This window comes from Narcine bancroftii, chromosome 3, assembly GCF_036971445.1.
Source record: "Narcine bancroftii isolate sNarBan1 chromosome 3, sNarBan1.hap1, whole genome shotgun sequence".
NCBI classification, from domain to species: Eukaryota; Metazoa; Chordata; class Chondrichthyes; order Torpediniformes; family Narcinidae; genus Narcine; species Narcine bancroftii.
Genome location: NC_091471.1, coordinates 204,903,139 through 204,916,199, shown reverse-complemented (window position 1 = coordinate 204,916,199; position 13,061 = coordinate 204,903,139). Strand labels below are relative to the sequence as shown.

The following is a 13,061-nucleotide window of genomic DNA, read 5'->3' as shown; positions in this document are numbered from 1 at the left end:
TGATGGATTACAGAGGGGAACAGTGGATGGGAGTGATGGATTATGGAGTGGAGCAGGGTAAGGGAGTGAAGGATTACAGAGTAAAGCAGTGAAGGGAAGCGATGGATTACAGAGTTGAACAAGGAATAGGAGTGATGGATTACAGAGTGGAGCAGGAATAGGAGTGAAGGAATACAGAGTGGAGCAGGGACAGGAAGTGAAGGATTACAGAGTGGAGCAGGGAATGGATATGAAGGATTACAGAGTGGAGCAGGAAATGGGAGTGAAGGATTACAGATTGGAGCAGGGACAGGGAGTGAAGGATTACAGAGTGAATCATGGAATGGGAGTGATGAATTACAGGGTGGATAAGGGACAAGGATGGAAAGATTACAGAATGGAGCCGGGAATGGGAATGAAGGGTTAAAGAGTGGAGGATGGAATGGGAGTGATGGATTGAACAGTGGAGCTTGCAATGGAATTAATGGATTACAGAGTGGAGCAGGAATGGGAGTAATGGATTACAGAATGGAGCAGGAGTACGAGTATTGGAATACAGGGTGTAGCAGGGACAGGGAGTGATGGATTACAGAATGGAACAGAGAATGGGAGTGATAGATTACAGAGTGGAGCATGAATGGGGTGATGGATTACAGAGTGGAGTATGGAATGGGAGTGAAGGATTACAGAGTGGAGCAGGGACAAGGAGTGAAGGATTACAGAGTGGAGCAGGGAATGGATGTGAAGCATTAGACGAGCAGGGATTGGGAGTGAAGGATTACAGACTGGAGCAGCGACAGGAAGTGAAGGATTACAGAGTGGAGCAGGGAATGGGTGAGATAGATTACAGAATGGAGCAGGAATGCGAGTATTGGATTACAGGGTGCAGGAGGGACAGGAAGTGATGGATTACAGAGTGGAACAGAGAATGGGAGTGATGAATTACAGAGTGGAGCATGAACAGGGTGATGGATTACAGAGTGGATCAGGGAATAGGGAGTGAAGGATTACAGTGTGTAACAGGGACAGGGAATGATGGATTACAGAGTGGAGCGGGGAACAGAAGTGATGGATTACAGAGTGGAGCATGGAACGGGATTGAGGGATTACAGAGTGCAGCAGGGAATGGGAGTGAATGATTAAAGAGTGGAGCAGGGAAAGGGAGTGAAAGATTACAAAGTGGAATGGGAAATGGGAGTGATGGATAACAGTGTGGTGCAGGGAATGGGAGTGAAAGATTACAGTGTGGAGCAGGAAATGGGAGTGAAGGATTACAGAATGGAGCAGAGACAGGGAGTGAAGGATTACAAAGTGGAGCAGGAATGGGAGCGATGGACTACGGAGTAGAGCGGGGACAGGGAGTGAAGGATTACAGAGTGGAGCAGCGAATGGGAGTGCAGGATTACAGAGTGGAGCAGGGATGGGAATGAAGGATTACAGAGTGGAGCAGGGAATGGGAATGAAGAGTTAAAGAGTGGAGCAAGGAATGGGAGTGAAGGATTACAAATTGGAGCAGGGATAGGGAGTTCATGATTACCGAGTGGAGAAGGAATAGGAGAGATGGATTATGGAGAGGAGCAGGGACAGGATGTGAAAGATTACAGAGTGGAGCATGGAATGCGAGTGAAGGATTACAGAGTGGAGAAGGGAATTGCAATGAAGGATATAGAGTGGAGCAAGAATGGGAGTGAAGGATTACATACTGGAGCAGGGATTGGGTTTAATGGATTACAGAGTGGAGCAGGAAAAGGGAGTGGATTACAGCGTGGAGCAGGGAAAGGGAGTGATGGATCACAGACTGGAGCAGGGAACGGGTGTGAATGATTTCAGAGTGGAACAGCAATTGAATTGCAGGATTAAAGAATGGATCAGGAATGGGACTGAAGAATAACTGACAGGATCACGGAGTGGGAGTGATGGATTATAGAGTGGAGCAGGGAATAGGAGTAAATGATTTCAGTGTGGAGCAGGAATGGAAGTGCAGGATTACATAGTGGAGCTGGGAATGGGAATGAAGGATTATGGAGTGGAGCATGGCCAGTGTGTGATGGATTACAGAGTGGAGCAGATATGGGAGTGATGGATTGCAGAGTGGAGAAGGAATGGGAGTGATGGATTACAGAGTGGAGCAGGAATGAGACTGTAGAATTACAGAGTGGAGCAGGGAATGGGAGTGATGGATTACAGAGGGGAACAGTGGATGGGAGTGATGGATTACGGAGTGGAGCAGGGTAAGGGAGTGAAGGATTACAGAGTGAAGCAGTGAAGGGAAGCAATGGATTACAGAGTTGAACAAGGAATAGGAGTGATGGATTACAGAGTGGAGCAGGAATAGGAGTGAAGGAATACAGAGTGGAGCAGGGACAGGGAGTGAAGGATTACAGAGTGGAGCAGGGAATGGATATGAAGGATTACAGAGTGGAGCAGGAAATGGGAGTGAAGGATTACAGATTGGAGCCGGGACAGGGAGTGAAGGATTACAGAGTGAATCATGGAATGGGAGTGATGAATTACAGGGTGGATAAGGGACAAGGATGGAAAGATTACAGAATGGAGCCGGGAATGGGAATGAAGGGTTAAAGAGTGGAGCAGGGAATGGGAGTGATGGATTGAACAGTGGAGCTTGGAATGGAATTAATGGATTACAGAGTGGAGCAGGAATGGGAGTAATGGATTACAGAATGGAGCAGGAGTACGAGTATTGGAATACAGGGTGTAGCAGGGACAGGGAGTGATGGATTACAGAGAGGATGAGAGAATGGGAGTGATGCATAACAGAGTGGAGCATGAATGTGAGTGAATGATTACAGAGTGGAACAGGAATATGTGTGATGGATTGTAGAGTGGACCAGGGAATGGGAGTGAAGGTTTACAGAGTGGAGAAGGGATAGTGACTGATGGATTATAGAGTGGAGCATGGAATAGGATTGATGGATTACAGAGTGAATCAGGGACAAAGGATTACAGTGTGGAGTGTGGAATAGGAGTGATGGATTGCAGAGTGGATCACAGAGGGGGAGTGATGGATTACAGAGTGGAGCAGGAATTGCAGTGATGGATTACATTGTGGAGCAGGGACAGGGATTGAAGGGTTACAGACTGGAGCAGGGAATGGGAGTGATGGATTACAGAGTGGAGCAGGGAATGGGAATGAAGCGTTAAACCATTGAGCAGGGAATTGGAGTGAAGGATTAAAAAGTGGAGCAGGGCCAAGGAGTGCATGATTACAAATTGGAACATGTATAGGGAGTTCATGATTATCGAGTGGCGAAGGAATAGGAGTGATGGATTACAGAGAGGAGCAAGAATAGGGTGTGAAGGATTACAGAGTGGAGCAAGAATGGGAGTGAAGGTTTATAGACTGGAGCACAAATTGGGAGTGATGGATGACAGAGTGGAGCAGGGAATGAGTGTGAATGATTACAGAGTGGAGCAGGTTAAGGGTGTGATGGATTACAAAGTGGAGCAGGAATGGGAGTGATGGATTGCAGAGTGGAGCAAGAATGGGAGTGATGCATTGCAGACAGGATCACCGAGTGGGTGAGGTGGATTACAGAGTGGACCAGGGAATGGCAGTGATGGATTACAGATTGGAGGAGAAATGGGACTGATGGATTATAGAGTGGAGCAGGGAATGTATGTGAAGGTTTACAGAGTGGATCAGGGACAGGGATGGAAAGATTACAGAGTGGAGCAGGAAATGGATGTGAAGGATTACAGATTGGAACAGGGAAAGGGGTGATGGATTGAACAGTGGAGCAGGGAATGGAAGTAATGGATTAGAGAGTCAATCAGGAATGGGTGAGATAAATTACAGAATGGAGCAGGAATGCGAGTATTGGATTACAGGATGCAGCAGGGACCGGGAATGATGGATTAAAGAGTGGAACAGAGAATGGTAGTGATAAATTTCAGAGTGGAGCATGAATGAGTGTGATGGATTACAGAGTGGAGCAGACACAGGGTGTGATGGATTAGAGGGTGGGCAGGATCAAGGAGTGATGGATTATAGAGTGGAGCAGTAAATGGGAAAGTTGGATTACAGAGTGGAGCAGGAAATGTGAATGAAGGATTACAGAGAGTTACTGGACAGGCAGTGAAGAATTACAAAGTGTAGCAGGAATGTGAGTGAGGGATTACAGAGTGGAGCTGGGAATGGGAGTGATGGATTACCAAGTGAAGCACGGAATGGGAGTGAAGGATTGCAGAATGTAGCAGGGAATTGGAATGTTGCATTACAGAATCGAGCAGGAATGTCAGTGATGTATTACATAGGGGAGCAGTGTCAGGGAATTAAGGATTACAGATTGTGGCTGGGAAAGGGAATGAAGGATTACAGAGTGGAGTAGGGAATGGGAGTGAAGGATTACAATATTGAGCCGGGAATGGGAGTGTACAGAATGGAGCAAGGAGGGAGTGAAGGTTTTCAGAGGAGAGCAGACACAGGGAGTGAAGGATTACAGAGTAGAGGAGGGAATGGGAGTGAAGGATTACAGAGTGGAGCAGGGAATGGGAGTGATGTATTGCAGAGTGGAGAAGGGAAAGGGATTGAAGGATTATAGAGTGGAGGAGGGAATGGGAGTGATGCATTACAGTATGGAGCATGAACGTGAGTGATGGATTACAGAGTGGAGCAGTGAATAGGAGTGATGGATTACAGGTTAGAGCAGGGAATGTGATTAAGGATTACAGAGTGGAGCGGGACAGGGAATGAAGGATTACAGAGTGGAGCAGGGTCAAGGAGTGAAGATTACAGAGTGGAGCAGGGAATGGGAGTGATGGATTACTGTGTGGAGAAGCAAACAGGAGTAAATGATTACAGACTGGAGCAAGGAATGGGAATGGAAGAATACAGAGAGTAACAGGTACGGGGATTGAAGGATTACAAAGTAGATCAGAAATGGTAGTGATGGATAACAGAGCGGAGCCAGGACAGGGAGTGATGGATTAGAGAGTGGGCAGGGACAGGGAGTGATGGATTACAGAGTGGAGTAGGGAATGGAAATGTTGGATTACGGAGAGTAACAAGGGCAGGTAGTGAAGGATTACAAAGAGGAGCATGAATGGGAGTGAGGGATTACAGAGTGGAGCTTGGAATGGGAGTGATGGATTACAGAGTGTAGCAGGGATAGGAAATAAAAGATTACAGAGTGAAGTAGGCAATATAAATGATGAATTAAATAATCGAGCAGGAATGTTAGTGATGGATTACTGAATCGAGCATGAATGGGAGTGATGGGTTACAGAGTGAAGCTGGGAACGGGAATGAAGAACAACAGAGTGGAGCAGGAAATTCATGTGATGGATAACAGAGTGGAGCAGAGACAGGGATAGAAGGATTACAGAATGGAGTAGGGACATGGAGTGAAGCATTACAGAGTGGAGCAGTGACAGTGAGTGATGTATTACAGAGAGGATCTGGAAATGAGAATCAAGTATTACAGAGTGGAGTAGGGAATGGGAGTGATGGATTACAGAGGGGAACAGGGAATGGTGGTGAAGAAGTAATGGATTACAGAGTGGAAAATGGAATGGAAGTGATGGATTACAAATGGAGCCGGGAAAGAGAGTGAAGGATTACAGCAGGGAACAGGGAATGGGAATTAAGGATTACAGAGTGGAGCAGGGAAAGGGAGTGAAGGATTACAGAGTGGAGCAGGCACAGGGAGTGAAGGATTACAGATTGGAGCAGGGAGAGGGAGTGATGGATTACAGAGTGGAACAGGGAATGGGAGTGATGGATTACTGAGTGGAGCAGGGATAGCGAGTGAAGGATTGTGATAGTACAGATCTATCACCAATGTATATAGTGTATATAGTTACAGTATGTAGACTGTGCTTACAGCGATTGGCTGAGAGCTAAGCCACGCCTACTGTCTGGGCCTTAAAGGGTTGTGTCCCTAGCCAGGTCGGATCATTCCGGACTGGTCGGCCACGTGTGAAGAGCTCCTGTCTTTTGCTAATAAAAGCCTTGGTTTGGATCAACAAGTCTTTGATTCTTTCAACGAGCTCTACAAGGATTACAGAGGGAAACAGTGAATGGGAATTAAGGATTACAGAGTGGAGCAGGGAATATGATTAAAGATTACAGAGAGTAACAGGGACAGGGAGTGAAGAATTACAAAGTGGAGCAGAGACAGGGAGTGATGGATTACAGAGTGGAGCAGGAAATGTGAATGATGGATTACAGAAAGTTACAGGACAGGCAGTGAAGAATTATAAAGTGTAGCAGGAATGGGAGTGAGGGATTACAGAGTGGAGCTGGGAGTGGGAGTGATGGATTACAGAGTGAAGCAGGGAATGGGAGTGAAAGAATGCAGAGTGGAGCAGGGAATTGGAATGATGCATTACAGAATCGAGCAGGAATGTCAGTGATGTATTACAGAGTGGAGCAGTGTCAGGGAATGAAGGATTACATATTGGAACAGGGACATGGAGTGAAGAATTACAGATTGGAGCAGGAATGGGAGTTATGGATTACAGAGTGGAGCAGGGACATGGAGTGATGAATGGATTATAGAGTGGAGAAGGAAATAGGAATGAAGGATTATAGATTGGAGCAGGGTCAGGGAGTGATGGATTACAGATTAGAGCTGTGAAGGGGTATGAAGGATTACAGAGTGGAGCTGTGAAAGGGAATGAAGGATTACAGAGTGGAGTAGGGAATGGGAGTTATGGATTACAAAGTCATGCAGGGAATTCGTGTGATGGATAAGAGTGGAACAGGGAATGGGAGTGAAGAATTTCAATATTGAACAGGGAACGGGCGTGATGCAATACAGAATGCAGCAGGAATGGGAGTTTTGGTTTACAGATTGAAGAAGTGACAAGGAGTGATGGATTACAGAGTGGAGCTGGGAATGGGACTGAAGGATTTCAAAGTGGAGTAAGGACAGGGAGTAATAGATTACAGAGTAGAGCAGGGATAGGGAGTGAAGGATTACAGAGTGGAGAAAGCAATGGGTTTGAAGGATTACAGAGTGGAGAAGGGAATGGGAGCAATGCATTACTGTGTGGAGCAGGAAAGTGTGTGATGGATTACAAAGTGGAACAGGGAATGGGTGTGAAGGATTACAGAGGCAAGCAGGGACTGGGAGTGATGGATTACACAGTGGAGCAGGGAATGGGAGTGATGGATTACAGAGTGGATCATGGAATGTGACTGATGGATTACAGAGTGGAGCAGTAAATGGGAGTGATGGATTACAGAGTGAAGCAGGGAATGGGAGTGAAAGAATGCAGAGTGGAGCAGGGAATTGGAATGATGCATTACAGATTGGAGCAGGAATGGGAGTTATGGATTACAGAGTGGAGCAAGGACATGGAGTGATGGATGGATTATAGAGTGGAGAAGGAAATAGGAATGAAGGATTATAGATTGGAGCAGGGTCAGGGAGTGATGGATTACAGAGTAGAGCTGTGAAGGGGTATGAAGGATCACAGAGTGGAGCTGTGAAAGGGAATGAAGGATTACAGAGTGGAGTAGAGAATGGGAGTTATGGATTACAAAGTCATGCAGGGAATTCGTGTGATGGATAAGAGTGGAACAGGGAATGGGAGTGAAGGATTTCAATATTGAACAGGGAACGGGAGTGTACAGAGTGGAGGAGGGAATGGGAATGAAGGATTACAGAGTGGAACATGGAATGGGAGTGATGAATTACACAGAGGAGCAGGGAATAGGAGTGATGCATTACAGTATGGAGCATGAACGGGAGTGATGGATTACAGAGTGGAGCATGGAAAGGGAGTGAAGGATTATAGAGTGGAGTAAGGACTGGGAGTGATAGATTACAGAGTGGAGCATGGAAAGGGAGTGAAGGATTATAGAGTGGAGTAAGGACTGGGAGTGATAGATTACAGAGTGGAGCATGGAAAGGGAGTGAAGGATTATAGAGTGGAGTAAGGACTGGGAGTGATAGATTACAGAGTGGAGCTGAGAATTAATGTGATGGAAAACAGAGTGGAGCAGAGAAAGGGAGTGAAGGATTACAGAATTGAGCAGGGAACGGGAGTGATGGATTACAGAGTGGATGAGGGAAATGGAGGAATGCATTATAGTGTGGAGCATGAATGGGAGTGAAGGATTATGTAGTGCATTAGGGAATTGGAGTGAAGGATTACAGAGTGAAGAAAGCAATGGGTTTGAAGGATTACAGAGTGGAGAAGGGAATGAGAGTGATGGATAATAGAGTGGTGCAGGGATTGAGAGTGACGGATTACAGTGTAGAGTATGGAAAGGGAAAGAAGGATTACAAAGTGGAGGATGGAATGGGTATGATGCATTACAGTATGGAGCATGAACGGGAGTGATGGATTACAGAGTGGAGCAGGTAATAGGAGTGATGGATTACAGAGTAGAGCAAGATTGGGAATGATGGATTACTGAATCGAGCATGAATGGGAGTTTTAGATCACAGAGTGGTGCAGGGTCAAGGAATGAAGGATTACAGGGTGGAGCAGGGATGGAGTGAAGGAATACAGAATGGAGCAGGAATGGGAGTTTTGGTTTACAGAGTGAAGAAGTGACAAGGAGTGATGGATTACAGAGTGGAGCTGAGAATTAATGTGATGGAAAACAGAGTGGAGCAGAGAATGGGAGTGAAGGATTACAGTATTGAGCAGGGAACGGGAGTGAAGGATTACAGAGTGGAACAGGTAATAGGAGTGAAGGATTACAGAGTGGAGGAGGGGAATGAAGTGATGCATTATAATGTGGAGCATGAATGGGAGTAATGGATTACACAGTGAAGCAGGGACCGGGATTGTTGGTTTACAGACTGGAGCAGGGAATGGGAGTGCTAGATTACAGAGTGGAGCAGGGAATAGGAGTGATGGATAATAGAGTGGTGCAGGGATTGGGAATGATGGATTACAGAGTGAAGCAGTAAATGGGAGTGATGGATTACAGAGTGGAGCAGGTAATGGGAATAAAAGATGACAGAGAGGAGTAAGAAATGGAGTGAAGGATTACAGAGTGGAGCAGGTAATGGGAGTGATGGATAATAGAGTGGTGCAGGGATTGAGAGTGAAGGATCACAGTGTGGAATATGGAAAGGGAGTGAAGGATTACAGAGTGGAGGACGGAATGGGCGTGATGCATTACAGTGTGGAGCATGAACAGGAGTGATGGATTACAGAGTGGAGCAGGGAAACGGGAGTGAAGGATTAGAGAGTCAAGCAGACAATGAGAATGAAGGATTAAAGAATGGAGCAGGAATGGGAATGATGGATTACTTAATCGAGCAGGAATGGGAGTGATCGTTTACAGTTTGGAGTAGGGAAATCAGATGATGGATTACAGAGTGTTGTATGGAATGGTGGTGATGGATTACTGAGTGGACCAGGGACAGGCAGTGATGGATTACACTGGGTAGCATGGAATGGAAATGAAGGATTACAGAGTAGAGCAGGAAATGGGAGTGATGTATTACAGAGTAGAGGAGGGAATGAGAGTGATGCATTACAGACTGGAGCAGGGAATAGAAATAAAGGATTCAAGAGTGGAGCCGGGAATGGGAGTGAGGGATTATAGAATGGAGCAGGAAAGTGTGTGATGGATTACAGGGAGTTATGGATTATAGTGTGGAGCACGGAATGGGAATGAACGGTTATAGAGAGTAACAGGGACAGGGACTGAAGGATTACAAAGTGGAGCAAGAATGGGAGTGATGGATTACATAGTGGAACAGTGAAAGGGAGTGAAGGATTACAGAGTGGAGCAGGGAATGGGGGTGAAGGATTACAGAGTGGAGCAGGGACAGGGAGTAAATGATTACAGAGAGTGACAGGATTTCAGAATGGAAAAGGGACAGGGAGTGGAGAAGGAAATGAGAGTTTGCATAATGAAGAACATGGACCTTATAAATATGGATGGGAATATCGATGGTAATGTAGAGCAAGTCTCCCAAGGCCAGGCTTCCGATCAGCAAATTGGGACCATTCCTCATGCACTTGTTCTTGTAGATGATTCTTAACAAAGTGGCGTTTCCAATCACCCCGACCACGAAGATGACACAGGAGATGGCCGCGTTGATGTACTTGAAGGCACGGCCGCTGTCGGGCGCCTCGGGACAAGAGGGGTGAGTGCTGGCGTTGGTCTCCGACCTATTGAAGTCCCGCAGCCCGAGTAGAAGCCGCGGGGTAACGCTGTCCCTCACAAGGAAGTCCTTCTGCTTGGTCCAGGCCGCGGTCGGGCGGACCACGTCCATGTGCTGGGAAGGTGAACGGACTCTTTCCACTGTCTGATTTTCAAGCAGCCGATGTTCTTCCGTGACCATCGGCGACACGGCAAAGCAAGCGAAAAACGAAAACCAACACACGGCCGTGCAAAGACGCACTAACTCCATTGCCCCCAACAAGTCCGAGGCAAACTGACAGAAGTGGCCAGTGAGTGGGGGGCACCGGTTTTCCGCGTTGAAATTCCACCCAAAGCCGTTCGCTCTTCGCTGCGCGATGGAGCAGTGCCCGAGGACCCAAGCTCACTGGCAGTGGAAGATCCCGCTGCCTTCTCTTCCACCGGAGCCCCCCCACCCCCTACTCCGTCCGCTGTGTCCCGAAGGAGCACTCGACCCGCTGTCGGACCTTATCCAGACGGCACCGCCGAGCGCAGCCTCCTCGCTCTCAGTCCGACTGAAGTTCCTCACTCTTTGAAGTCCCCCTATACAGAGCGATGAGAGAGAGAGAGAGAGAAGGGGAGAGGTGAAAGTCAAACCATTCTCTCCCTCCCCCAAACTTAGCAGCGACCCGCTCCTCTGGGAAGGGAGCTGGGGAATGAGCAGTGAGCCAGTGGTCTCCCCCTCCCCTCCCCCGTCACTGCGGCGGCCAGTCTCCGTCCCATCGGGGGAGCCGTCCCAGCCGCAAAGCCACCCGTTTTCTGTTTCAGCCAAGTCATCGGACCGTCGAAGAGAAACCTTCCTCAGCAACTTGGGTTCGGACCGTAGGAGCCGGGCTGCTGTTCAATAACGGCAACATGAACACAAAACGGGGTGTTTGGTGGCGAGGAACCGGCCGGTGAATAACATCGTGGTTGAAGCGGAAACCGTGACTTTTCCACCCGCTTTGGGTTGCCTTTATTCCAGGCTCCGTCAACATTCGTGGCTCGTCCTTCGCATTTTCCTGTCGACAGCCTGAGCTCTTTGGTTTGAGTTTTGAAAGCGATCAGTTTATCGAGTGAACCCACTGGTCGTGTGAAGAACGATTCGAATCCAGAAAACTGGGCTACTGTCGGAGTTATTGTTGAGGGCGGTGGTGAGGTCAACGCAGGGACGGGGCAGTGGGACTGGAGAGTGAAGAGATCAAAAGGAAAAATAAAAATCAGGTTTATTGTCAGAATGCTACATGACATCACATACAACCCTGAGATTCTTTATTTCTCTGGAGGTGAGGCAGAATTCCCATTCATTGGTAATGCAAAAAAAAATCAGTACACAGGGTGAACATGTAAACAAATAAAGTGGTGTAAACAGATAATACATGTAAACAAACTGACTGTGCAATACAGAGAGAACAAAAAAACTTCAATAAAGTCCACAAGAGCCCTTAAATTAATCCCTGATTGAGTTTGTCATTGAGGAGTCTGATGGTGGAGGGGTAGCAGCTGTTCCTGGACCTGGCAGTGAGAGTCCTGTGGCACTTCTACCTCTTTCCTGATGGCAGCAGGGATTTTCAAATTTTGGAACATCATACCAACACCACTCTCCCCCCCCCCCCCCAGTCTTCCCATTCCATCACCCAAGCAGCCAGTATGGTAAAAGATCCAGGAGTGCAAGATCACACCATCAAATTTAAGAATAATTCATTTCTGTCTCAATCAAACTCTTGAATAAACTTCACACTGACAAAATTACATTGCCTTTGTTCTGTACCAACCAATCTCTTTCTGTTATTCTGTACTCTGTGTGGTGCACTGTTAGCCAGAATCAGACACACACAAAGATAAAGACTGTACAACAGGCTTTAATCCACAAAGGCTTCCACAGAGCCAGGGTAGCTGTGGCTGCAGCAACTCTGACTGAGGCCTCGGGAGGCCGGCACAGGCTTGTATCCCGGAGGGTGATTGACACCCGACCAGGTGGAGCTTGATCCATTCAGGCCGACTGATTGACAGCCGGCCAGGTGTTGTCCTATCCCCTTACACTCCTGCAGGTACAGAGATTGCCCCCTGCAGTAGGCCAGTGTTGTACCACCACACTCTATCCTGCCTTTCTTGTAATGAGCAAGGGTTGTTGCTGGACTGCTTGCAAAACAAATTTCCTCCCTGTATTCCTTACATGTCACAGTGAACTTGAACTTGAGCACCAACAGGGAAGGAAGGAGAATGGAGACAGAAGGGAGAGATCAAGAGTTTTCAGATTCATTCATAAATAGGATAAATGGAAGGGCTTGGTGAAAATAGCCAGGGTGAAAGATCTGATTGGATGGGAGGGGATATAATATTACAGAGAAAGACCTATTTGAAGAGAATTGAGTGTTGGGAACACGTGAAGGCAGTGAAAATGATAACATTCACTGAGCAAGACTTGTCATGAGGAAGAACTTGAACAACTGAGCTTTGGACAAACAGAATGGTGGGCTGGGCAGGAGATTTTAGAGAGATTGGTTGCTGAAGATTTGGAGACAGAAAAGATCCAAAGATAGTTGGGGATTCTCTCAATCTTCTGATAAATTCTTAATGTGTAGATGGGTGAGGGGTGATGGGGTTAGAAGAGCACAATGCAAGTCAGGTTAGAAACCACTGGTGGGGATGCACTGGCTATGTTCCTCCAAGCAGAAGAGGACCATTGCCAGGGCAATCCCCTGGGGATGGACTTTGGAGGAGTTTCTAGAGGAAAATAACATTGTGGTCACATTGTAACAGTGAAGGAAAACAATGACTGGAATGTCTAAAAATGTCAGTCACAAAAGATTTAATCTGTGATTTTGGCCAAAGCAGTCTCCATCCTGAGAACAGAGTGGAAAATGATATAATTTAAACAGGAAGAAATGGGCACATGTTCAAAGACTTTAGAGATGAAAGGAAGGTTTCAAATGATGCTGCAGCTGGAGTGGATGTGAGTTGAGGAGGGGTTTATGGAAAGTAG

The 13,061-nt window shown here is 47.0% G+C and overlaps 1 protein-coding gene and 1 long non-coding RNA gene across 4 annotated transcripts in view; one reads left to right on the top strand and one right to left on the bottom strand.

Annotated features, from left to right (window-relative positions):
• Positions 1 to 11,152, bottom strand: part of ednraa (endothelin receptor type Aa) — an 85,339-nt gene extending 74,187 nt beyond the window's left edge. The window contains exon 1 of the mRNA XM_069926394.1: positions 9,840 to 11,152. Coding sequence (XP_069782495.1) covers positions 9,840 to 10,328 — 489 coding nt within the window. The 5' untranslated portion in view covers positions 10,329 to 11,152. The remainder of the gene's footprint in view (positions 1 to 9,839) is intronic.
• Positions 1 to 13,061, top strand: part of LOC138758049 (uncharacterized) — a 174,584-nt gene that overhangs the window by 81,756 nt on the left and 79,767 nt on the right. The window lies entirely within an intron of this gene.